The sequence below is a fragment of the Bidens hawaiensis genome, unplaced genomic scaffold, assembly GCF_021521415.1.
Source record: "Bidens hawaiensis isolate Kalapana, Puna unplaced genomic scaffold, B.hawaiensis_p1.1 tig00019202_1, whole genome shotgun sequence".
NCBI lineage: Eukaryota > Viridiplantae > Streptophyta > Magnoliopsida > Asterales > Asteraceae > Bidens > Bidens hawaiensis.
The window spans coordinates 6,377-31,935 of NW_027492912.1; the positions used below are offsets into that span (position 1 = coordinate 6,377).

The 25,559-nt window shown below is 40.8% G+C and overlaps 1 protein-coding gene and 1 pseudogene across 1 annotated transcript; both read right to left on the minus strand.

Moving 5' to 3' along the window:
- Positions 1–3,561: 3,561 nt before the first annotated feature.
- LOC143557855 (cysteine protease Amb a 11.0101-like) lies at positions 3,562–5,264 on the minus strand (annotated as a pseudogene).
- A 2,220-nt stretch (positions 5,265–7,484) lies between these two features.
- LOC143557856 (BTB/POZ and TAZ domain-containing protein 1-like) lies at positions 7,485–10,585 on the minus strand. Its single transcript, XM_077046826.1, has 4 exons — positions 10,434–10,585; positions 9,405–9,842; positions 8,585–8,904; positions 7,485–7,893 (listed from the first exon to the last, which is right to left on the minus strand). The coding sequence occupies exons 1-4, from the start codon at positions 10,545–10,547 to the stop codon at positions 7,689–7,691; spliced, it is 1,077 nt and encodes a 358-aa protein (XP_076902941.1). The 5' UTR covers positions 10,548–10,585; the 3' UTR covers positions 7,485–7,688.
- Positions 10,586–25,559: the final 14,974 nt, after the last annotated feature.

The window sequence follows — 25,559 nt, forward strand, 5'->3', positions numbered from 1 at the left end:
GTCGGTTCCATTACATTTATTATGGCAACTGAACTAAAAAACAAAACTTATCGACCAATACGGTGCCGCCAAGTGGCCCAATAGGCCACTTGCGGCACAACTCTTCTTGTTTATATTATAGTAATAGTTAGGTTTCCTTATTGTTTATCTTTTCCTATTTTTATATCTCAGTTTTCCTATATATTATAATCTTCGTTTAAGAAAAAGAATAAGAAAATAATCAAAAAAATTTTCCCAAATCGGTTTCTCTTCTTCTTTCTAGTTCTTGGAGCCTAACTCACTCTACGGGTCTATCGGAGATTAACCATCTGTAAGGTCCCGATCCCGATGCACTGCATTGAGTGTTGGATTTACTCATAAGCACGGTTCTAAATATCAGAATGAATTAAAATTTTCATAGAAATATAAAGCATTAACCATTTCTTACAAATCATTAAATTCCGTCCTTAAACATCACAAACTATCTTAGCATAAAACATAGCTTTAAAAACATAGCAACCTTCTTTCCTCATATGCCAGCTACTTCAGTCCACTGCCATATGTCCTACCTCAAGCCAGCTGCCTCAGTCTACTAGCCGGTGTGCATACTAAAAGTCAGCTACACTGAGTGAGTTCTAGTTTAAGAAGTCACAGACTATTCTTACACATTAAACATACACTTTCGTATCCAAAGATACAATTCTTACATACAACCTATACTTACCTTTTTACTTCTTTCATTCTTATACTTTTATCATTACAGATTTATACTTTTATTCTTATATTTTTGCACACACATATATAAGGGTTTGCCACCCTCATTCTTGCACAGATATTATAGAGTCTACCACCCTAATTCTCGCACAGATATTACAAAGTTTGCCACCCTAATTCGTGCACATATATTATAAAGGTCTGTCACTCTAATTCTTGCACAGATATTGTAAGCGTGTGCCACCCTCATTCTTACACAGATATTATAAGGTTCTGTCACCCTAATTCTTACATTCATATATGTATAAGAATAATTAAAACATTCAACAATATCTCACAATACATAGTTATACTCGATCATCTTACACCACTTTTTTACAAGTATGCACACAGCCCCGAAAACATTCAAAGAGAAAAGAGAAAGGGGCTATAAACTCACCTGGATCCTGTTTCTCTCAGAGTTAACTGTAACACCTCTCATTAGTTGCGCACGTCTTACTGTGTAATAATTTATAAGTATCAATTAACTACTTCTAACCAACTTATACTTCTAGGTTAGTGAAGCCCCTAACGAATGGGGGTCCGAAGGCAGCGCCTCTAATAGCAGGGTCCTACAAAGAACAGAGCCCCTGGTTGGGGTTAAGCTGCCAAGTCAACTTGGGAAAATTTTATTTTCGTTAATAAGTCTTCATTAAAAAATTCATCAGAAAATTGACTTTTTAAACGAATCGAATCGAATCACTAACGAATTGAATCGAATTCAAAACGAATCGAATCGATTCCTTTAACGAATCGAATCGAGTCCTCAAACGAATCGAATCAAGTCCTCAAATGAATCGAATCGAGTCTTCAAATGAATTGAATCGAATTACAAAAGAATCGAATCGAGTTCTCAAACGAATCGAGTCGAGTTCTCAAATGAACCGAATCGAAGTTCAACAGATCGAATCGGGTTTTAGCAATCCAATCGAATCAAATTTCCTAATACGAACCGAGCTATCTTACTTTTCATTATAAACGTTTTCTTTCAACCCTTTATGACCCGTTTTACCGACATAATGACCTCTGAGTCTTAACAACCTTACCCACTTTTTCCCTACATGGTCCGAACGCACCCGTTCGTCCCGAATCGTCCCAAACAGCTCGTTTAACACCAAGTTTATGTCTTTCAAACATGATATGGTCCGATTCACTATCCTACCGAGTTTCATAGCGATCCGACCTCAAATACTAAACCTTTGAATCAATAGCGTACCTTTGTTGGATCCGGTTTGGTTCGAATCTGAATCAACACGTGAATCGTGTTAGGTTCCTTGTGGTTGATGATCGTGGACACGAAATCTACTCCCCCCATCTAGCTCAGATTTTGATTCGGGTTTGAGGAATGAGTGAATGATGAATCCCCAAATGTACTTGTAACGGTCTTTTCGTTTGTGGCCCATCTAGTTTCTTGCTACTTGTGGTATTTTATTTTTTCTCTTTATATATATATTTTTGCCTCCTTGCAAAAATATTAATTATTATTATTATGAGCGTATAACAATTGTTTTATTCTCAAGTTTTCAATGCATTTCCAATAAAAAAACATATTATTATTATTATTATTATTATTATTATTATTATTATTATTATTATTATTATTATTTTCTTCTCTACGCATATCTGGCAAAAATAAATATTATAAAAATACAAAAACCAAAAAAATCAAGATCTTTTTTTATTTGACAGAAATTGCTTAAAAAATCAAAACTTTCTTTAGAAACTCAAGCATGAATAAAGTATGCACGAGTTCGAGCCGACCTTAGACTCATTTAATAGCTTTCTTAAAATGTATAAAATCAATTAAAATTGTATGTAAATCAATTAATAAATAATACATTAACAGAGCCCAAGATTTAAAAAAAATATATTATACTATTACTATTAGTACTGCTATTAAAATAACTTATTTATAAATAAAACAAGCATTTCCAACTAAATCTATTATTTATTTATTTTGTGTTTCTATGTCAAGCATTTCTCATGAAAATGTTAAATAAAAGTGTGTAACTATTTTTTTTTTGTTGGAAATGTGTTGGAATATTTGTTACGCATTTGCAACACAATTGTTTTTATCACTATATTGTCACACTTTGGTTGCAAATTTAGGGTTTTCATTTTTCGTAGAAATTTCGTTGAAAACGTGTTGGAATAGCATTTGTAAGAAACGCATTGGAAATTTTTTAAGGAAATATTACTCTTTTTTGTAGTAGTGATTCTAATATTGTAAGATATCAAATCTAGTGATATGTGTTTACAAACATTCCCTTGAACACACTAAAAAATATTAGAATTTAATCATAAAGTAGGTTATTTATTTATTATGTAATTATTATTATTTTAGAAGGGCCAGAATTGTAAATATAAGATTAGGCCCGTTAAGATATTTAGGGTTTATGACGGTTGCTGAATATAACCGTTCAGAACATTAGCATTGATTAGAAGCGATGTTTCAGTATAAATAGGGCAATTCTCATGTAAATATTATTAGTTCTATCAATAAATATCACGTTCATATAGATTTGGTTGTTTTCTTGCTGCACATACTTGCTGTTTAAATCCCAATTTCTTGTATTGATTCTGATTCTCCAACAAAAAAGTCTTAGAAATCAAATAAGGAACCAAAAGCATTATTATTACACAAAAATTAATCAACCAATAAAATTAAGTTTAATCTAGAAAATCAAAAGACCAGAGTAAGGAACAATATTGAACACCAGAGGAAATGGTTTGGTTATACAGTTTTCTACACTAAGGTCCCTCCGTCTTCCATTTTATTCCGGACCATGGTTCAAACTTCTCTATATTTTATGTTATGCCCTTCTCGGCTCACAACTCCAACAATTTAGTCCTAAATTTCACAACATAAAACACAAACTCAATTAGTAATATCTTAACACAAAATGTTTATTGGAGTAACCTGGTTAATACGCGCGTACCTTATCCCCTGATACTTTTGAGTCGTTTTGAGTTTCGGGCCCTTATTGGGGTCGTCCTTGGATGCCTTGGGGTCGTTCATAATAGGAAAAGAAATAAGCTTCGCTAAGCCGCATGGTCCGTCTTCCTTGGCTCCTCGTTGTAGATGTATATATCCCTTCTCTCCCCATCCCGGTCCCCATGAGTTTTTCACGGTCCAGAACTTAAGTCCCTGCTCATTCTCCCCATATCCAACAACTCCAACACCATGATCTGGCTCTGTGCCACATTCCCCGGTATAGACACCCTGTAAAGGAATAATATCCGGCATAAATATTACTTACGTCACTTTTACATGGTATCAGAGAGTACGTCAAGTAATAAATATAGTCTAGTAAATCTCTACATGAATTATATTTTTAAGTACCTTTGAATAGAACTGCAAATCATGGCCTAAGAGTTGTATGCCGGCAGCTACAGGCTGGTGTGCGACTGCCTTCATTAGCGCTGCTTCTCCTTTACAATTCTGTCGACCATTAAGCTTCAGCCCGTCTTTGCCAATCGGGATTCGAAAAACAAATTATTTAACAGAGTTTATTTAGTAGAAACACATTCAAACTGATTTAAGGTTTGTGCATACACCTTTGATTCGTCGCAGGTTCCTTTTTTGCCAATGTAAGGGTAACTAGCCTCCGTAGCTAGACCTCCATGCTCGATAATGTATTTGAATGCATTTTCCATCAGCCCTCCTTCACATCCTTGGTTAATATTATCACAGTCTACGAGTTGTTGTTCAGAAAATTTCACGAGGTTCCCGGTTCTGATAGAGTTTATTCCTTCTGCCGCAACCACCGCTGCAAACGCCCAACAACTTCCTGTAAAAACAAAACCGTTGGTTCAAGATCAAACGAGTCAGGTGACCGAACCATAACGTTTTAGTTGAAGTGTAGGTATAAATATTTAGAAAACTCATCTTTCTTAGAAGAAGAATAATGTTATATATCTTCTTTTGAAATGATAATTTTAAGGGTTCAACTCATGTTTTTCTTTAAAAATAAAAAATTTGATGGTCAGAGTGTCAGTGGACCCTCGTGTCCGTCCCTTGGTTCCTGAGTCAAAACTAAATTTTTATTAATTTTTTGTATAGTAAGTAGCGTGTTAGTTACCACATCCGCCTTGGCCCTTGACATCGGTGACAGCGTTCTTCTCCTTCCGATCAATCGAAAGTGGGAGATTGGTCGCTTTTTCGTAAATGAAATCAACATTAGGGTCGGTATTAATGTCGCCAGGTGCCATGAGGGCTTGAAAATGGCTAATCTTTGAGTTAGCATACGTGGTAACAAACTCAAGGTTAGTCAAGTCAGCGAACTCGTTCACCGCCAACTTATATGGCTTGTCCTGCTTATTTGTTTCGTGAATCTTTTTGACTTGTACCGGAACACATTGAACCGCTCTGGGGTTCTCATATCGATTTGGTGATGGTCCCTCCACCTGTCATACATCCCCCAAAATCCCTCCTCCGTTTCAAGTTCTTGCTCATCGTAGTCGAAGCTCTCTACAACTCCTAAAACCAAAACAAGAGAAAATGAAAGAGAAAAAAACTTGTTGATTTTCATTATTATTTGGATATATTTTGGTACTTTTTCAAGGGCATGAGACACGCCCAATCAACCTTGATGGATGTTAAGACATACCATGCATATAAATAAAGTGTTTTTCGGGTTTAAAAATAGAAAATACATAACTGTTCTCACTTGTTTAGGGCTGCAATGGGAAACTTGAGATCGAGTCAATGGTGTATTTGGATGGTCATTATGATGTGACTGTGACTGTGAATGTGAACATGCATGTTGTTCGGTCATGAGTGTTCAATTGAGTAATTTATGGTTGATAACTTGATGTTCTAATGAAGAAAAAATATTAGATTACAAATCAAACTCATTTTAGAACTTTTGAGATTGATTAAAAACATTTTAGTAGTTTTTTTTTTCTAAATAAAGATAGTATAGTTATGGACTCAGTACTTAATTAATTAGTGATCACCCACTACTAGTTTTTATTTTCCCGTGTTTTGGGCCTTAATCGACCATACTGCGTTACTTTTGTTTACACAAACCAACACCGGATCATACTTGTTGGTTCTAGTGATCCTTTTGTGTGAGTGTTGACAGGCCTTGTCATGTATTATTGGTTGTTTTGGCTACACAAACGCACATAGGTCATAACGAGTCAATTTGGATTTACGGGTCCATGTTTGTGTATACTATTGGGCCTTGATGGGTTCATGGCATGTTGGTGGGTTGCTTCGGCTATACAAACCCACATCATGTGATATCAAGGCTCATTAGGCATTTGTGCCTACTGATTCTTGTGTGTATAGTAGACACTGTTGACCTTAATGGTCTCTGGCGTGTGTTGACAGGTTATTCTGCCTAAAAACCCACAAAGCGTCATAACAAGTTAATTTGAGCATAATGATTCTTGCGTGCGGATACTATACATTGTTAGGCCTTGATGGGCCCTATCACGTCTTGGTGGGTTGTTTTTTGCAACAAAACTCACACTTGGTGATAATAACCCAATTTAGGCACATAATCCTTGTGCATGTAAATATTATACAACGTTTAGCCTTAATTGGCTATTCAATGTGTTAGCAAATCTAATATAGTTGTAAATAAACCTTCTATTTTATAATGTACGAGTTTGCTATGTATCAATTGGTAAATAGGTAAGAAATTGGTAAATGGGTAAAAATTGTTTATTTTAGTTTCTCCCGACCATTTTGATTCGACTCTTTTCTGTTGGTAATTTTAGTGTTATCGACATGTATTTCGGTATACTGGATAAACTTGTCGATCAATGAAATAACGTAAGAAATTAAATGAGTTAGGTGGTGCGAGAGTGCAGACTCAATTTAATTCAAATATTATTTGGACTATGTATGGAACCTTATTCTTGGTAATAAGTAATTATTTACTTGCAATTGAGCGTTAAATTAAATGGATTTGTAATTATATGTTGTTGGGCTCGTGTGGGAATCTGTTGGCCAATAGTTTTATGCCCTCATCTCCATATCAATCAAAAACATAACAATAAGAATAAAGTTACTTATGTTCTTCATCGACAACATAGAAACTATCAAATCTCAATTCCAACATGCAAATCTCTGTCTTATGATAAATCATTTATGTGTAATTCGCAAATAAGTTTATCTAAAAGTGATTCACGATTCAGAGGTTGCTTCATGTTTCTATTTTTCCATCTACAATTGCATACAAGTTCCAGATTTGTTTAATTTTGTGTTATAGACTACAATAAATACAGCCTTTTTCCCCTCCACCGATAAAAATCCCTAATCAGCTACTAGAGGTGTACAAAACCGGTTTTAAACCCAAACCGAACTGGTTTGGTCAACGGCTGGTCAAAACCGGTTTGACCCAAACCGGTTCGGTTTATAAACCGGTTTAGACACAAGATAGCCGGCCTGGTCACGTCGGTTCGGTTTGGTTTATAAAACGGTTTAGCCGGTTTTAGCTGGTTTTAAACCGGTTTTCCTCAAACCGGTTCGGTTTTAAAACCGGTTTGGTAGATCTTAAGGGAAACCAGTCCTAAAACTGGCGGTTTGGGTTGGTTTGGAAACCGGTTTTAAAACCAAACCGGTTCGGTTCGGTTTTCCTGGGACCGGTTTTTTTATACACCTCTGTCAGCTACCAGCAACAGTGTCATAAAATCAAAACTAATAAGAGCATCTGTCAAGAAGTTGTTTCATTAACATTTATTTATAAAAAAAACAAAATAATACACAATAATTTCTTTAAAATAGAGAAGCCAAAAAAGGCTCAAATCTTTTTCTCAATGGAATTCACAAATACTATTTTTAGGGCCCCTCACCAATATAATACTCATCACCAACCCAACAACCAAAGAAAAGGTGGGTAAAATACCCATAAAAACATCTCACTTCAGCATGTGTACAAACAACACCATTTTCACATTTTCTATTTAATTAAACCAAACTCATTTGAGTCAAACCCCCTTCTTTAACATGCTACACTTACATGACACTTAATGCCTTCTCTCAATGATCTTGGTCGTTCTAGGTGTTCATAATCTTGGTGTTCTAATTTCCTCTTTGTTACCGATACCGTTGATACGGCTTTAGCTGCTACCACTTTTTTAACCAGTAATTCCCATCTTGCTTCTGCCTTCTTGCTTTTCAATCGTTGTCCTTTCGTTTTGAATTGCCTGAAAATTTTGATTTAGTAAAAATCCACAGTATACAATTCAAATTCAATAAAAGTTTAGATCATTGAGCTGGGGTGTAAATGAGCCAAACTGCTCACAAGCAACTCAAGATCGGCTTGTAAAAGATCTAATTGAGCATATCTTAAACAAGCTCAAACCTAAAAATAGGCTTGGCTAATAAACGAGCCTGGGCATCAGTTATCAAGCTCAAGTAGGCTCGCGAGCTTAAATGAGCATGTTATTTATATAATTTTATTTAATATACTAAATATATGTTTTTACAATAATTATTATATATAAAATTATGGTATAAGTAACAAAATAATATATATTATGTTGCATATAAGTATTACAAATAAAGTATGTAATAAACGTAATTATGAATATACATTATTTAATTAACAAATAGTGAATGAGCCAAGCTCAAGCTTTAGAAATAGAGCTCGAAACGATCTGAGCTAAAGCTTGGCCTCTCATAAGTTAAGCGAAACTAACAAGGCATGGCATGGCTCGGCTCAATTACACCATTATCTTCGAGTTTGAATTCAAATTGATAAATGGACTATTAGTTAGTGTTTTGTGTTACATCAATGTTATAGTTTAAAAAGATATGATTTAAATAGGCTTCCTTGATAGTTATTCTCGTTAGAAAATAACTTAAAGTTGATTTTTCATTACTACATAATAGTACCTGCATAGAGGAACTTTGCAGGTTGAATCAGATGTTTCACAGATGGAGGAATGGAGTTTGAAGAGCTGCCATGTGCGTTTACACCAAGCACAGCCTCCATTAACTCTCTTTTTACAGCTAGCGAAGTGTTGTATCGAGCGTTGGATGCCTTCGCATGTTGAGAATTTGCTGCAAGGTACTCTGTTCTTGATTGGGTCTTTGTCGTATGGTCCTACGTTTATGCAACCTTCGGTGCAAATATGCTGTAAACAATCCATGGCTTCACTCAGCTGGATATACAACTTTTGTTCTTGCAGACGCTTACGAGTGCTCTTTCTCCTCTGCACATTTGAATCAGATTCAACCATCAGCGAATTATGAAAGATCCTGTTATCTGTACACCACCGCAAAAATGTACACCAGTTTGTTTGTCACATCATACGGGTAGTATGACCTTTTTTGACCAATCATATGAGCCATATAATGTCATACGACCCATATGATAGGGTGAATAGGTCATACAACCAGTATGGCTTTGTCATTTGTCACATCAGTTATTTCTTTGCCAGTCAACAAATTATACGTGTCGTATGATTTGGCTTTCATATGACCCGTATGAAATTTTTTAGCTATATTATTTCATTCGTATGGCTAACAAAACCGCAAAATTTTCCATTTTCACCTAATCATAATACCCTACTGGTAATGCACAAACTAGCTTTTTCATCCAAACCGGTTCAGGCTTGGGTCAACAAAAGTCAAAACAGATTTTTAAAATTGCAGTAATCATATAATAAGAATTCAGATCCGGTGAAATCTAAGGTACAAATTTAGTGCTTACCGACTCAGATTCATCAATGAACTTGAGGATTTCGAGTTCAAGGAACGGATCATTGTTTTGAAGGAACTTCCATCCTTCAGTCTCCTCAATCGGCTTGAATCTACTGGATATCAACTTCATACACTTCAGGTAAAGATCAGGTGCATCACAGAGCCTAGCAAGTTGAAGAACATCCACCACATTCTCTATTGTCAGCCATCCGATCAAGGCCTTGCTGCACTGCGTCTTCAGCTGCGGTATCATGTAAACATGAGCCAGCGTTAGCAGATGAATCCCGAACTTCTCCATATCCTCTTCGCTGCATCTTTTGTAATGGAGGAAGTTAATGAACACTTCCACAGCATCACATGGAACACCAGGGATCGGAATAGCCTCCTCAAATCTCCAGTGCTTCCTCTGGTTATTAATTATGCTTTCCATTACTGGAGACGCGGATGCCTGAATTTCAACAAAGAAAAGGTTATCATAATAAAAATTTATGAATCTGATTACAAATTTATTAATCATTCAACTTAAAACTTTTAGATGTACAAATTCATAGATTTAATGTCAATTTAGCAAACAAAAACTCCTACGGATTACTCGTCGATTCCAGCAACAAGCGATTCAACAGGACGCTGAAATGATTACTGCAATACTCGAAATTGACGGATCTGATTACTAATTATCAAGTAACTCAGCTAAAACCTTTGCACAATGTTGAAACTGGACCTAAATAGGTGACAAGTCTAAATCACCTAATACTAAACAATATATCATAAATTTAGATAAACAGAATCATAGAAATCGTAGTTAAATCCGACGGACTATTCGTCGATTGGCGACTAATTACGAGAACATTACTGTGCTCGATTCAGCTTAAAACCTATGCACGATGTTGAAATCAGATCTAAATAGATAAACGAAACTAAACTAACTCTAGACATCATAAATTCACATATACTGAATCATATAACTCGCATTCAATTTCACAGACAAAATATCCATCGATTATAATAAAGAAATAATAGAAGAGTAATTAGTAATTACCAACACTTCAGCGTTTGCCGGAATCGTACGTCCACCGGAAGTAGAAATATAAACAGTAGTCTCATCAAATTGATCGGATTCGTGATCCGGATGTGAGACAGAGCTTACGCACATATCGCCGGAAAATGTTAACGGCGGCAATAGTCGGTATAGTGGATGCCTGGGTTGTAGGTATGTATTGAAAAGGAGGTGTGAGATTTTTTGCTTCTACACCCCATTCCGTATTTATAGGCGAAGGGGTGTGGGAACACAACTCATGTTTTTTACCCACGCTCGCTAACTCCGCGCGTTAGCTATGCTTAAAAGGAGAAGAAATACTGACGTGTTTGCGGCATGGAAGTTTGAACTCTATTCTATTTCTAGAAGTCTTTTAAAAATCATAGGATTCACTAGAAACGAATTTAATATTGTTACTATAATGAAATAATAAATATTTTTTTGAAGATTTTAATCACCACGTACAATTTTCGATAATTTTTTAATTAATAATTAAAATAGGTAAACTATTAATTATTAAAAGAAGGCAAATTGAAAATAAATAATACCAACTTTTGTGTATTGTCGATAATAATCTCAACTTTAAAAATCACTACCAGCGGTCCCAACTTTCAACTGTTTTTGTATCAATAGACCTCCGTTAAAAAACACTTAACGCCGTCATGTTTTTTTCCGAGTTTCAAACCAATGTTTTTAGGCTTTTGATCGGAAGAATAATATGATTTAACTGATGTAAAACATATCTCGAAACGGTGATTCAAATTACTTGATTTTTGTTAACTGGAAATTCAAACACTCGAATTGAAACATTGTTTCGTCGCTTGGATAACCGTTTCGAGATAAGTTTTACATCGGTCGACTCGTATTATGCTTTCGATCAAAAGCCCTAAAACATCGGTTTGAAACTCGGGAAAAAACTTAACGGCGTTAAGTGTTTTTCTAACAGAGGTCCATTAAGGCAAAATAGTTGAAAGTTAGGACCACTGTTAGTGATTTTTAAAGTTGAAATTACTATCGGTTAATACATAAAAATTGGGATTATTTATTTTCAATTTGCTTAAAAGAATAAATAAAGTTACAAATAAGTATATTATCATATCAAAAAGTCAAAATTGTTAGTTTTTTCTAATTGATCCCAGGTTTATCTTATAAACTATTTTTTTAATTTAGTCGATACCAGTAGATTTTTAGTTCAATAACCAATTCATATACCAACTAAACAGGAAAACGGTACTAGTTTGAACCTAAATTTTCACATATAAAATTCGTAATATTTCCTGCACAATAAATATATATATATATATATATATAAACCTACACGTAGCAAAGTAAAATTTTTTTTATTTCCGCATACACTACATATTATAAGTAACGAATCTTACTAATAATCAACAATTATAAAATATTTACATACACGATTATTATATCACATACTCAGTGCATGAATATATCAGTACATGAATCTATGCATGCAATAAATATCCCACCAAGTATATGAATTTCTCTTTGAAGAATCTTCTGTTTGTTACATTTGAAAAAACATGTATGAAGATATTTTAGTCTTCGATTTAAGTGATATTTACATAACTAATTGAAGAAACACCGGTCGAACCCCGACAGATTACGAGTAACCTGAGGGGCCAAGAGACGTTTCCCACGAGGGGTTAGTTCCGGCAAGATGGTTCTTCCGATAACCTGCAAAACAGACACCGTGAGCTCGTCACTAAGAAAGGGGGGGGGGTTCCTCCTTGTGACCACCCTCCGGCGTGAGAATCAGTCTATATTACTCTTTGATTATAAAAGTATATTAATAATACTAGAGCAGTTATCAGGTAAATTATACAAGATATTAGATGATGAAATGATATTACCATTTGATGTCTTTTATAGCCGAAGGTGGGTTTCCAAGGAGGTTTAGCCGGCCTATTACTCTGCCAACTGTGGCCTATGCACGTGCCCTGCTGGTAATTGGTGGATAGGTAGCGGCTGACAGTGACCAGGCGTGCTGTTCACTTTTCCTTTTCCACCAACTACAGGCTAGGCACGTGGTATGGCAGGAGTTGGTGAGCAGGCGGCGGCTAATGGTCACAGTGCTGTGGCGTGTTGCCATGCTGCTGTCAGTGAGCTGTCGTATCGTTGGTCAGATCTTTTGTCCCTACCTCGTCAGGTATCACACAAAAGATCCTCCATTATTATACGGACTGGCTCATTTAGGCGGGAGTTTTCCCCCTCCCGCCTTTATGCGGGAATGTTCCCGGCTTTGCTCATTCCTTCTTCAGGTGACTACTGAATTATTATGAGTTGGAGCCTTCTGCGTGTAGCCATGCTGCGCGGGTGGCCAGTCCCTAATGGCGGGTACCCACGCCTGCGGGAACAGGCGGGTTACTTGGAAACCATAGGGAGGCATTTCCTGCGGGACCAGCTTGCGTACCGCATGTGAGGTCGTCACAACTCTGAGCGTGGTGGGTCCTGCGGGTTTGGTAGGTCGCGGCGCAGACGTCCCTATGGTGAAGTCTGCGTGTTCAACTGCGCAGACGTCCGTTTAAGGAGTCTTGCGTGTTCAACTGCGCAGACGTCTCCTTTTAAGGAGTCTTGCGGGTCCTAACCGCCTCTGCTGGGACCTACCTCTTCAAGTCCCCCCAGTCCAATGTTCTTCTCATGAATGTTTAATAAAGTGAGGTGAACTTTTGGACTTAAGCAAGGGGTTTTTGAAAAGGGTTTAGTTTTATGGGTTTTCCGCGGGAAGTCTTACCCACGGGTTTCCCAATGTCACGCAGAATTTCCCAATGTTCTGCTTGATCTCTGGGATGATGCGGATAGGTCTGTAACCTCCCCGCAAGTCAGGAGCGTTTAGAACCTTTTGTGTAGATTCTCCATGAGGTCTTGGTGGTTTTGAACATAGTGATTAATCATGTTATAACCACCAATTCCATCCTGAAGTTTCAAACAATCTGGTTCTTGACGTTCCCGCTATGCGGGGATGTTATTCCCGTTTCTGCAAGCATGGCCCAGAGGATCCTTCTTGGTTTCAATTCCCATGGAGTGCTCGGTATGCGAAGGGTTTTGCCTTGACGCTGTACCCGCACTTCGTCTTATTAGTTACTTTACTCCCAAGGTATCCCTGGCGTTAAATCCCTGCAGGGCTAGGTGCGTGAAGGATTTTGCCTTAACACTGTACCCGCACCTGACTTATGGTTGCCGAGGTGTTCCTGGCGTTTAATCCCCTGCGGGCGCTAGGTATGTGAAGGGTTTTGCCTTAACACTGTACCCGCGCTCGACTTACAATTGGGTGCCGAGGTATGACTTTTTACGGGTGTTAGGTATGTGGAGGGTTTTGCCTTAACACTGTACCTGTGCCCATTTTGTAGTTGGGTGGAATGCCAAGATTTTCTCGGCTTCACTTCCCTGTGGGTGCTAGGTATGTGAAGGGTTTTGCCTTAACACTGTACCCGCACCCGGCTTCATAATTGGGTTTTTCCGGTTTCCGTTCCCTGCGGGTGCTAGGTATGTGAAGGGTTTTGCCTTAACACTGTACCCGCACCCGGCTTCATAATTGGGTTTTTCCGGTTTCCGTTCCCTGCGGGTGTTAGGTATGTGAAGGGTTTTGCCTTAACACTGTACCCGCACCCGGCTTCATAATTGGGTTTTTCCGGTTTCCGTGCCCTGCGGGTGCTAGGTATGTGAAGGGTTTTGCCTTAACACCTTACCCGCACCCGACTTCATAATTGGGTTTTTCCGGTTTCCGTGCCCTGCGGGTGCTAGGTATGTGAAGGGTTTTGCCTTAACACCTTACCCGCACCCGACTTCATAATTGGGTTTTTCCGGTTTCCGTGCCCAGCGGGTGCTAGGTATGTGAAGGGTTTTGCCTTTACACTGTACCCGCACCCGACTTCATAGTCGGGTATTCTTGGCCTCTGTTCCCTGCGGGTGCTAGGAATGTGAAGGGTTTTGCCTTAACACTGTACCCGCAGCCGTCTTACGAACAACTGGATAGCCAGGGTAAGGGGTTTTTCCCGCTTACTTTTCGAATCTTTTTGAATTTTTGAAATTTGAAGAGTTGGTGAAAGGATAAGAACAGTCGTCGTGCGACAGTTTTCTTCTGACTGTGTCAGGACGTGCAGAAAGTTATGGCGACGTGACATTATATGGTCATTCCAGACGCTTTTTACGGCGCGTGGGCGCGAAATTAATGGCACTCGTCCTGTCAACAGCTGTTGCCAGCTTGCCTGGTGCCACATGTCACGGTTTCATTGCACCTTCAATTTCTCTCTCATTCGCATTAAATTCACCGCATTAATTGCGATCACTATATAAAGGGGAAGAGGGTCCTTTGTAATTCACATCTCACTTCTTCTCTTCATCTCTAAGGCGATTTCTGGTGAATACTCCTTTATTTAGTCGAGCATTCCTCCGAAATCGTTTTTTCTTTCTCTGCAATATGTCTTCCCATGATGCTGAAGCTGTAGCCGACGATAGGAGTACTGCTGGCGAGTGCCAGTGTGCTCTACCTGTCGATCAGTACCAGTACATCGTCAGGAAATTCATGCTTGAGTCTCTTGAGCCTGAGTTTCCTGAACCCCACCAGACTGTGTACGATGCCCCCAGCGGCAAGATCGGGGTATATGCTGCATTCTTTGTTTATGGGAACCTTAGGTTCCCATTGACAAAGTTTGTGTACCGTGTCCTGGAGAGGCACGGTGTGCACCTGACCGAGGTGCATCCGATGGCGATTGCCAAGATCCGGCACTTCGAGTGGGTGTGCCGGATTCTGGGTATTGAGCCCTATGTGGACCGCCTGATGACCTTCTATACTTGGAGGTGCATCCAGGGGTGGTACACCCTGACAACCCGTATTAAGGGTTTGAAGATTTGCGTGACCGAGCGCAGTCTCCGATCGTGGAAGCGGGAGTTCTTCTACATTTCTGCCTGCGCCATCCCCATTGCCATGAAGTTTAAGAAGGGGCAAGCGCTTCCGAGCCTTCACGCCTCCAGCTACCAGGAGGCGGAATGGTTCGCGAAGATATCTCGGGTCCAGTGTCCGGTTTACCGGTTTCCGGAGTCCGGGATGGTGATGCTGGGGATGAGCCGGGTATGGAAGGAGGCGTCTCGGTTTCCCATCCTTCTCGAATACGGTTTGAATTCTATTCCTTATGGTATGTCTTGTCTTTCTTGCCGATATGAGTTTGTCTTCTAACTGTTTCTTTTCTTTCAGAGGGGAACGATTTGGAGTCGCTCCTGTACCCGCGGGAAGCTGACGGTCCCGTGCGGGTGGGTACTCGTGCTCTAGACGAGCACGAGTTGCCCATCTTAGAACAAACAGCGGATCGGTTTGTGGAGGTCTATCCGCTGGGCCACGAGATCCTGAGCCACCGGCGGCCAGGTAAGGCGTTATTCTCTCCTCCACCCCTCAATGCTGTACCCGCTGCTGGAATTCCTGACATCCTGTCTTCTTCTGAGGAATCCGCAGATGGTCCTCCGCTGGTGCGGAAGAAGAGGGCTGCCGGCGGGAAAGGGAAGGAGAAGGCGGCCTCCACAGCCGATCCAGTGCTCCTATCTGACGCCGAGTCAGATAATGAAGAGGTGGCGGGGAACCCCGGTGGTGAGAAGACCACTGCTCCGGAGGTTACGACTGTTACCTCCGGAGAACCAATGACGACGACGGTGACCGGCATTAAGAGACCGGCTCCATCGGGTTCGTCCCCGCCCGTCCGTACGTTCAAGCTCAAGAGAACCCGTAAGTACAAACATCCTTCTTATCTTTGTAGATTTCACTTTCTAAATTTATTGAAACACTTATCTTCTTGTGCAGGCGTGGATGTTGACGCATTCCAGGGTGGAGCGCAGAGGAGTACCTCTCCGCCGATGACGGTAGGCTCGGTCAGCCTACCTGAGGCGACGACCCAGGCGGCTGCGCCTGCTTCCGCTGGATCAGTTGCTCACTCCTTTGAGCCGACTGTTCCAGCCGAGATGACGTCACCGCCGGTGGTAAGTGCGATTTTTACAGCATCTTTCACCGAGCCGGCGGTTACGATTGCTGCAGATTCTGCGGCGGCGACCGCGGCGGCGACCACGGCGGCCGCTACTATGCCTCCGCCACCGGCAACGACGGCCGGCCCATCAGGTACGCGCAGGGCTTCTCGCCGATCTTTGTCACCTTCCCATCTGCCCGACCTTTTGGATGGATTTCCCTTAGGTTCAGGCGATGGGTTCGGTGACTATCGGCCTGTGATCGACCCTACAGGTGCGTAGGGTTCTTTTAGCCTTTATATTTTTTCTTCATCTTTTCCTAACTGCTTTGTTTCTTTTGCAGTGCCGGATTCCAATGAAGTGTATGTTCCGCGATGGAACATCCGCCGAGGAACAACCCTTCGTACCCCTGTGGAGTGCGTGGAATGGGCTCGCCACGCTGCTCCCCATGGTGCGTTGGGGGAAGCCATGGCTAGCTACCAGGAGGGTAGGCTAACCAATGAGCTTCGGGTTCTCCAGGCCCGGATGCAGCCGCGCGTCGAGCTGCTTTGTCGTGAAAACGACAAGTTGAAAGCAGCTCGCGCCAAGGAAGTATCTCAAGCGCGGGCTCTTCGGGAGGAGAACCAACAGTTAGCCGCAGCTGCTGCGGAGAAGGAGAAGGCCTTCAAGGCCCTCGAGGTTGAGGTTCAAGCGCGACTCGAGGCCCGCTCCAAGGCTGCCCAAGCTGTTAACGAACAGCTTCGGCTGGCTAAGGAGACTGCGAGGAACGCAACCGAGAGGGCCACCAAGGCTGAAGCCGTTGCTGAGCCTTTACGCGTGGAGAACGAGGAGCTCAAGGCCAAATTAGAGGCTCTCCAACGTGCTCATGATGCCTTGGCGATGGAAGATGCCAAGAAGCTCCAGGAGATCTTGGACCAGAGGGGCGTGCTTGACCATACCGAGCGGAAGCTTAAGGGCGTCGAAGAGGCTGCCGCAAGGAAGTGCTAGTTGCCAACCTTAACAAAAGCGAAGCCGAACGCGCCTGCACCCAAGCTCAAGCCGCTCTTAAAGAAGCTCTGGTTGCCAAGGAATGGCTTCTTCGAGAAGCGTTGTCTCAGGTATGTTTAGCTTTACGTATTCACGCTTTCCTTTGTACATAGAAAAGGTGTTTGACACTTGTATTTTCTTTGTAGGTTGTGCATCGGGTCTTCTCAGAGAGTACTTACGATGATGCCATGAGCGCAGCCCTCAACGCTTCTCATGAGGATGGGGAAAAGGCCGGCTTCCTGCTTGGTCTAGGGTTCGTTGAGAAAGGCTTCCCGCCTTCCAACTTCCCTTTGTTCGATGTGGACACCGAAGCTGCATATGACCAAGCGGTGAACCAATATGCCGCCTTCCCGCATCCGGTGGTGGAGAAGGTGAACGAAGTCGCTGCTGCTGATGATGGACTTGCTATCCTCAAGGCTTTCCTTGAACCGCCACGCTCTACTGATGGGGCGGGTCCAAGTGGAAGTGGTCCTGAAGCTTGATTCTGAAGATCCCTTCCCGCCGCTAGGATAGACCAGATTTTGTTTTGTAGGCGGGTAGTTACCCAGCCATTCTTTGTAATATATCTTTGTGAAATACAAATCTTTTTGTGGATAAGACTGTTATTTCTTTTGGGTTCATTGCTTTATAAACCTTATATGACTTGCATACTTAGTTTAAATTAGCGATTTCCCAAGTGTTTAGAATAAGTTAACCTTGAATGTGGTTGACAGTAGGTTGAGGTTTTGCTTCCCCCTTTGTGAGTGTGCGGATAGGACCGGCACTTGCACTTGGTAGGATGGCTAAACTTTACCTGTCTGACCTGCGCATAGGTTTTTCCTTATCCTTTCAGAATGACTTTTAACCGTTCAACGCGCGGTTGTTAATGAGTTAGTGTTCAGCTTCCGCTACCAGGATTCATGCGGGTATACCGGCACTTTCACATAGTGGGATGGCTGAACTCTTCCCCTTTAACTGTCCTGCATGAAGGTCTTGTCATTCTGGGTTTATGCGGGTTTTGCCGCCTTCCCCACGCAACGATTCTTCACTTGATGCGGTGAATACCGGCATTAGTGTTCGAATCGACCGTTCAACGCGTGGTTGTTAATAGGTTAGTGTTCAGCTTCCTCTACCAGGATTCATGCGGATATACCGGCACTTTCACATAGTTTGATGGCTGAACCTTTCCCCTTTAACTCACCTGCGTGAAGGTTTGATGCTTTTGGGTTTGTGCGGGTTTTGCCGCCTTCCCCACGCAACGATTCTTCACTTGATGCGGCGGATACCGGCATCTTCATGTGCAAAGTTCATAAAATACAAATATAAAATCATCAGCTTCAATTTGAAGGAGAATCGTTTCCATTAGAAGTGGCTCTAGGCCTTTTCTTTACAAATTTGGAATTGATCTACATAAACTGTGTAATTGAGCTCCCACTAGGCGTGGCTTGGATGGGAGCACCATCGAGCCGACATGTATCTTGTTCGGGATCTCGTTGTTTACGCAGTATGTAGTCTCTGTTGAAGCTGCGATTTTTATTCGTGCGTTTCCCCAGGTGGGGTTCACGCATCAGCCTGCTTGACGCTCACTTCGCCACAAGGTGCGCGAGTGTCCCATCCTTGACAAATGCTTCGACCAAGTCCTTTACGTCTAAGCATTCTTCAGTGTTGTGGCCTTTGACTTTGTGAAAATCACAATACTTTCTCCGATCAGCGTTGTGGCGATGCCGGATAAACGGAGCCTTTGGCCACGGGAGCTCCTCCGTGGCGAATATCTCGGTCACACTCTTTGTGAGTGGCGTCCACCTGGAGTTCTTCTCCGGTTTCATGTTGTCTCTTCCGCCCAACCGATGTTGGAAACCGGACGGGGTGTCAAAGTTTAACCTTGACTGCCAAATGCCCAGCTTCCGCTTTTTGTTTAATCGGGCGGTAAGGACGTTGTTTTCCCTCGTCTTCTGGGTGTAGAGGTTCGTGCTCTGTGGAAGATCTCTACCCAGTTGCCTCTCGGTTTCCGCAAAGCGTTTAGCTGCGGTCATGATGGCATCCCATGTGGATGGCATGCCATCTTTGCCCGTCAGGGTGCGGATGAGTTCCGGGTCGTTTGCGCCCTGGATGAAAGCGGCGCGAACGAGATCTTCGCTAACGTTGCCCAGGCTTAGCTTCATCGAGTTGAAGCGAGTGATGTAGTCAGGCAAAGATTCTTCGTCCTCTCGGACGCACTTGAGGATTGTCCATTGCTCCTCAGTGTACTTTCTTTGCTGACTAAAGTGTTGGCTGAACTTCTGTTGGAAGTCTGCCCAATCGTAGATGTGGTGGACCGGCAGAAGTTCGAACCACGCTCTAGCTGCCCCGACCAGCGTCATTTGGAACATATAACACCACGTGGGTTCCGTCCAGTTACTGACGGTCGCCCCCGCGATGAATCTGTTCAAGTGATCGTCAGGGTCAGAAATACCATCGTACGTGCCTATGTTAGACATTTGTTTGGCACTTCTTGGGGCGATTGCTTCCGCAATGTCCCTTGCGAATTTGGACGTTCCCGCCCTTGCCGCAGTTGGCGTGAATGTTTTGGAGAAGTCCCGTGGGCTGTTGCCCACGTTTATTGGACTGAATGCTTCTCCAAAACGCCTTCTCGGTTGGGAATCCGTTTCTTTACGCTTCCCTTTCGCCCTATGACGAGGGTTCGCGTCTTCCTCGGATTCCTCCGAATCATCATCGTACTCGAATTCTTCCACTTGTTGGATTGAACGTAAACGTTCATCCAACTCAGCTTGGAACTCTTTTTGACGTGCTTCGGCCCACGCTTTAACCTCATCGAGTGTTTGGCAGGGGAGCCTCGTATGTTGATTTTCTAACAGGGTATCGGTGAATCCCAGTGTCTGATTATTTACTTCACTTGCCCCGGCTTGGGTAGCTGAGGTAGTGTTCGTAAAGTTTGTGTACTCGGTATTCCCCCTTGTAGCTGGGGTCATAATTACCGGAGTCTCTTGGTTACTCGGTTTTGGGACCGGAGTATCCTTAACCATCTTTCCAGAGATTTTGAAAAAACTGGAGAAAAATAAAGTTCTAGCTTTATGCACGGATGGCGCCAATGAAGAAACACCAGTCGAACCCCGACAGATTACGAGTAACCTGAAGGTCCAAGAGACGTTTCCCACGAGGGGTTAGTTCCGGCAAGATGGTTCTTCCGAGAACCTGCAAAACAGACACCGTGAGCTCGTCACTAAGAAAGGGGGGGGGGTTCCTCCTTGTGACCACCCTCCGGCGTGAGAATCAGTCTATATTACTCTTTGATTATAAAAGTATATTAATAATACTAGAGCAGTTATCAGGTAAATTATACAAGATATTAGATGATGAAATGATATTACCATTTGATGTCTTTTATAGCCGAATGTGGGTTTCCAAGGAGGTTTAGCCGGCCTATTACTCTGCCAACTGTGGCCTATGCACGTGCCCTGCTGGTAATTGGTGGATAGGTAGCGGCTGACAGTGACCAGGCGTGCTGTTCACTTTTCCTTTTCCACCAACTACAGGCTAGGCACGTGGTATGGCAGGAGTTGGTGAGCAGGCGGCGGCTAATGGTCACAGTGCTGTGGCGTGTTGCTATGCTGCTGTCAGTGAGCTGTCGTATCGTTGGTCAGATCTTTTGTCCCTACCTCGTCAGGTATCACACAAAAGGTCCTCCATTATTATACGGACTGGCTCATTTAGGCGGGAGTTTTCCCCCTCCCGCCTTTATGCGGGAATGTTCCCGGCTTTGCTCATTCCTTCTTCAGGTGACTACTGAATTATTATGAGTTGGAGCCTTCTGCGTGTAGCCATGCTGCGCGGGTGGCCAGTCCCTAATGGCGGGTACCCACGCCTGCGGGAACAGGCGGGTTACTTGGAAACCATAGGGAGGCATTTCCTGCGGGACCAGCTTGCGTACCGCATGTGAGGTCGTCACAACTCTGAGCGTGGTGGGTCCTGCGGGTTTGGTAGGTCGCGGCGCAGACGTCCCTATGGTGAAGTCTGCGTGTTCAACTGCGCAGACGTCCGTTTAAGGAGTCTTGCGTGTTCAACTGCGCAGACGTCTCCTTTTAAGGAGTCTTGCGGGTCCTAACCGCCTCTGCTGGGACCTACCTCTTCACTAATACTTTTAATTAAAAAGATCAATTAAAAAATTACCATCTAAAAACAACTTCGTTGTAATTTTGAATTAATCTACCTATTCTAATAAAGTAAAATAAATGTGAATATTTGTCATGTTTTGGTTAATTCTCACAATTTTTTTCCCTTCAAGACTAATATACCCTAATATATGTAATAAATCAATAATTATTCACTTTCCTTTTACACTATATTTATATAATATCTATATATTTTTATAAATATAAATATTAACATATTATTTTACTATATATTTCAAAATACTTGGTGAATTCCAAAAATCAACAAAAAATCATGTTTTTCAAATGAAAATTGTTTCGGGTTTTTTGTGGAACTTAAATTTGTTTTTTTTTTTTGTCAAAAGTTGATAAATAGATTGTTGGTACAAGTTAACTACATTTAGGTCAAAAATGAAAATTTTGAGTACTTTTAAAAGTTTGAGAATGCAAAATAGATTTATCGTCAAATTTGTTAATGTAAAAAGTATGAAAGTTAGAATTTTAAACATGATTCGGGTTTCAAATTTTTTTAAAGGCATTTTTTTGAAATAATCAAAAGGTTCGGGATTTGGTCAATTGACTATTTTCCCTAAACTATTAAAATTTAAGAAAAGATTGCAATACTTTCGACATGCCAACCCCATGCCTATCAATGCTTCTAACTTTTATCAAATTTGAAATATTTATGTCAACATTAATTTTTTCTTAAATGGTGATGAGAACGTTGTTTGGGAAGCATGTCATGGAAAACTATGCTCAAATGAAACAAAATATTCACAAAATTGAATGGGTTAACATGTTATTTTTTATGTTGTTATTATGACAAAGTCGATAAGCCCTCTGAAACTTATCAAAATCTTTTTCATAGTGTAGTTCAGAAAAACATAGTTCTTGAAGAACATCCATTGCTACAATTTAATGTCCTGCTTTCCTTTAATGGGTGGTAAATTGATAAATATATCAATAAAGGTAACGTTTCTTTTGTATTTAAGCTGAGTGGTTAAACTACTATCGTATGAGAAGTCTTAATTCCGAAATTGTTCATAACCAAAATTCTTTCAATCATACATATATGACACCAAGAATGAATTTTTCAATAGAAAGAAACATTCTCGAGTACGTTTTTGCACGTGCATTTTTTTATTAAGTTCATTTAAAAAAATCATTTTGTGATATAAATAAAATCAATTTATGTACACATTGTATAGATATACGTATAGATGTAATACATTTTTTTATATACGCTATGTAATTATTTGTTTTACTTACAATTTTATAATTTAAATTATCCTGTGTGTGACATGAGCTCTAAAACTAGTTAATAATAATAACAAATAAATTATATTAATATCTCTATTTCACTTTCAAAAGTGTGCCCACAAAAATACCAAACTATCATTTTCATTAAAATCCTGTCATCAAACACTCTTATACGGGAAGGTTTCAAGTTCAAATTGAATAATATATAAAAAAATCATAATAAAAATTTACTTGTAACCGGTCCAACCACTAAAAAAATAACTTATAAATCAATGATTTAACTACCTCGTTCAAGCTCTATAATATAAATACATTTTTCGTAAAATATTGAAAGATTTAGCAAAATTGTTTCTATCATTGAAGTGTGTCACGATTTAGCCAATTGCTACTTGCTACAAGCCAATGTTTACACGATCACCTGGCATAGCACCAATCCAGTCAAAGGTGAACAGTCTTTTTTCCTCTTTAAAATCTCATTTTCGGGTTCATTACTACATATATTATTTTTATATATATTTAGACCAAAACTTAAATATCTTATTAAATTATTGATGATATCTAGTTATTAAACTTCGTTCAATCAGTTCACCGATGAAATTGTCTGGTCTAGCTCTAAAACAAAAATCAAATGATTCAGTCCTGGTCAGATCAACCACTCCACTTGATTATAATAATAATATCGATATCCATGTTATCATGGCTAAGGCTGAGGGGTGTGGGGGGCGCGAGAGGGGACGCCAGCCAATAATATTGTGACGTGTGGCAGAGAGAGAAACTTGATAAGATGGGTGTTGGTAGTGGTGATAGCGCCCCGGGCTATGGTGTGGAGGGGCGCGAGAGGGGGCGCGAGCGGTTTATTTTTTTATAAATGTATTAAAAAAACGTATTATTAAAAAAACAAGAAATTATTTAAAAAAACACAAATTTTTTTGAAAATTCATATAATAAAAAAAACATACTAAAAATTAAACAAACAATAATATTTAATAATAAAACTAATCTAATACAAGATCCTCTGGTCGCCTCGCCCACAAATGTTCAACCAACTCATGTCGAAGAATCCCGTGTATCTCACGGCTCTTGATATTTGCTATGTTATGAAGTTTTTGTTGATCACTGATTGTGGACGGTTGTGGCGGAATGTCACCTTGGTAGTTTTGGCATATAGCTTTGCCCTCGTCTTCTAACGTCATGTTGTGTAGGATAAGACACGTGTAGACGACGTCCATTATCCTCTCCCGAGTCCAATAACGTATCGGGTTCGCCAGAACATAATATTGTTTTTTTATAGCTCCAAAAGCTCTTTCAATATCTTTTCTAGCAGACTCTTGCTTCTTCGTAAAATACTTCCGTTTGTCGGCGACTGGATCTGTAAAAGCTTGAACTAACACAGCCCATTCGTTGTAAATACCATCGACCAGATAGTACCCGTACTTGAAGAGTTCTTCATTTGCAACAAAAGATTGAGGTGGTTCAACCCCGTCGATAAGGTCGTTGATCAAATGTGACTGATCGATAACATTAAGGTCGTTATTTGACCCAGCAACACCAAAAAAAGCATGCCAAAACCAAAGATCCTGTGACACCGCCGCCTCAAGTATGAGGGTCGGCCCTTCATGATCACCACGGTGGAACTGACCTCGCCAGGCCGTTGGACACATAGCCCATCCAACATGCGTACAATCGATGCTACCTAGCATCCCAGGAAAACCATGTTTTTCTGCGTGCACCTCATATATGCGTTGGATGTCATACGTTGTAGGTTTACGCAGATATCTCTGAGCGTAAGTCGATATGACTCCTACGTACAATATATATTAAAAAATGTAATAAATATTTAATAAAAAGTAAAATTAATGTTTTTTACCTTGGCAGAAAAAATGAAGGGATTCACGTGCAACCCTTTTCGACATCTGTAAATACTCATCCAAAGCGTCCGACGAGATGCCGTACGCTAGTTGACGGATAGCAGCCGTGCATTTTTGAAGAGGGGTAAAACCGGGAAGACCCCTAGCATCCTCCATTTGTTGGAAAAAGGGATACCGTGCCTCTAAATCACTCGCTATACGCGTGAACAATTGCCTGCTCATTCGAAAACGAGTTCGAAAATCCGACTCCGCGTATACCGGTTGAGGGCTAAAATAATGCCTCATCAAAGTATCGTTAGCACCCGATCGATCACGATCACGAGGTGGTGCTCTAACCCTCGGGAGTCGGGGTTGATGGGCTTGATTTTGCAAGAGATTTACCACGGCTGCGGTCAAAACTCCCCCTACATGAAGAAGCAAATCATCCTCTTCGGAGGAGTCGGAATCAGACGAGTACGACGACATTATTTTTAAAAAAAAAAATGGGACGATGGGTTGTTTGGAGATTGAAGTTGTGTTTGATATGGTAAAAATGGGTTGATTTAGGGGTATTATATAGGATTTTGTAAAGGTTTTTTTTAAAAAAGTTTGAAAGAAATGGGTAATATATAGGAAGTGTTGTATAAAGAAATGGGTAAGTTTGGTGTTTTTTGAAGTTGTGTTAAAGTGTTGTATAAAATGGGTAATATATAGTAGTAGAAATTTTTTTTTTTTTTAAAATATTAAGAGCCAACGGCTCATTTATCTTTCAAACGGCTATATTCACAAAACCCCAAGCACCCTAGCGCTCAACCTGTCCCGCGAACCCCCTGGCGCCTGCCTCGTTTTCCGCTCTCGCGCCCCTCTCGCGCCCCTCTCGCGCCTCGGTGGTGTGGTGCTCG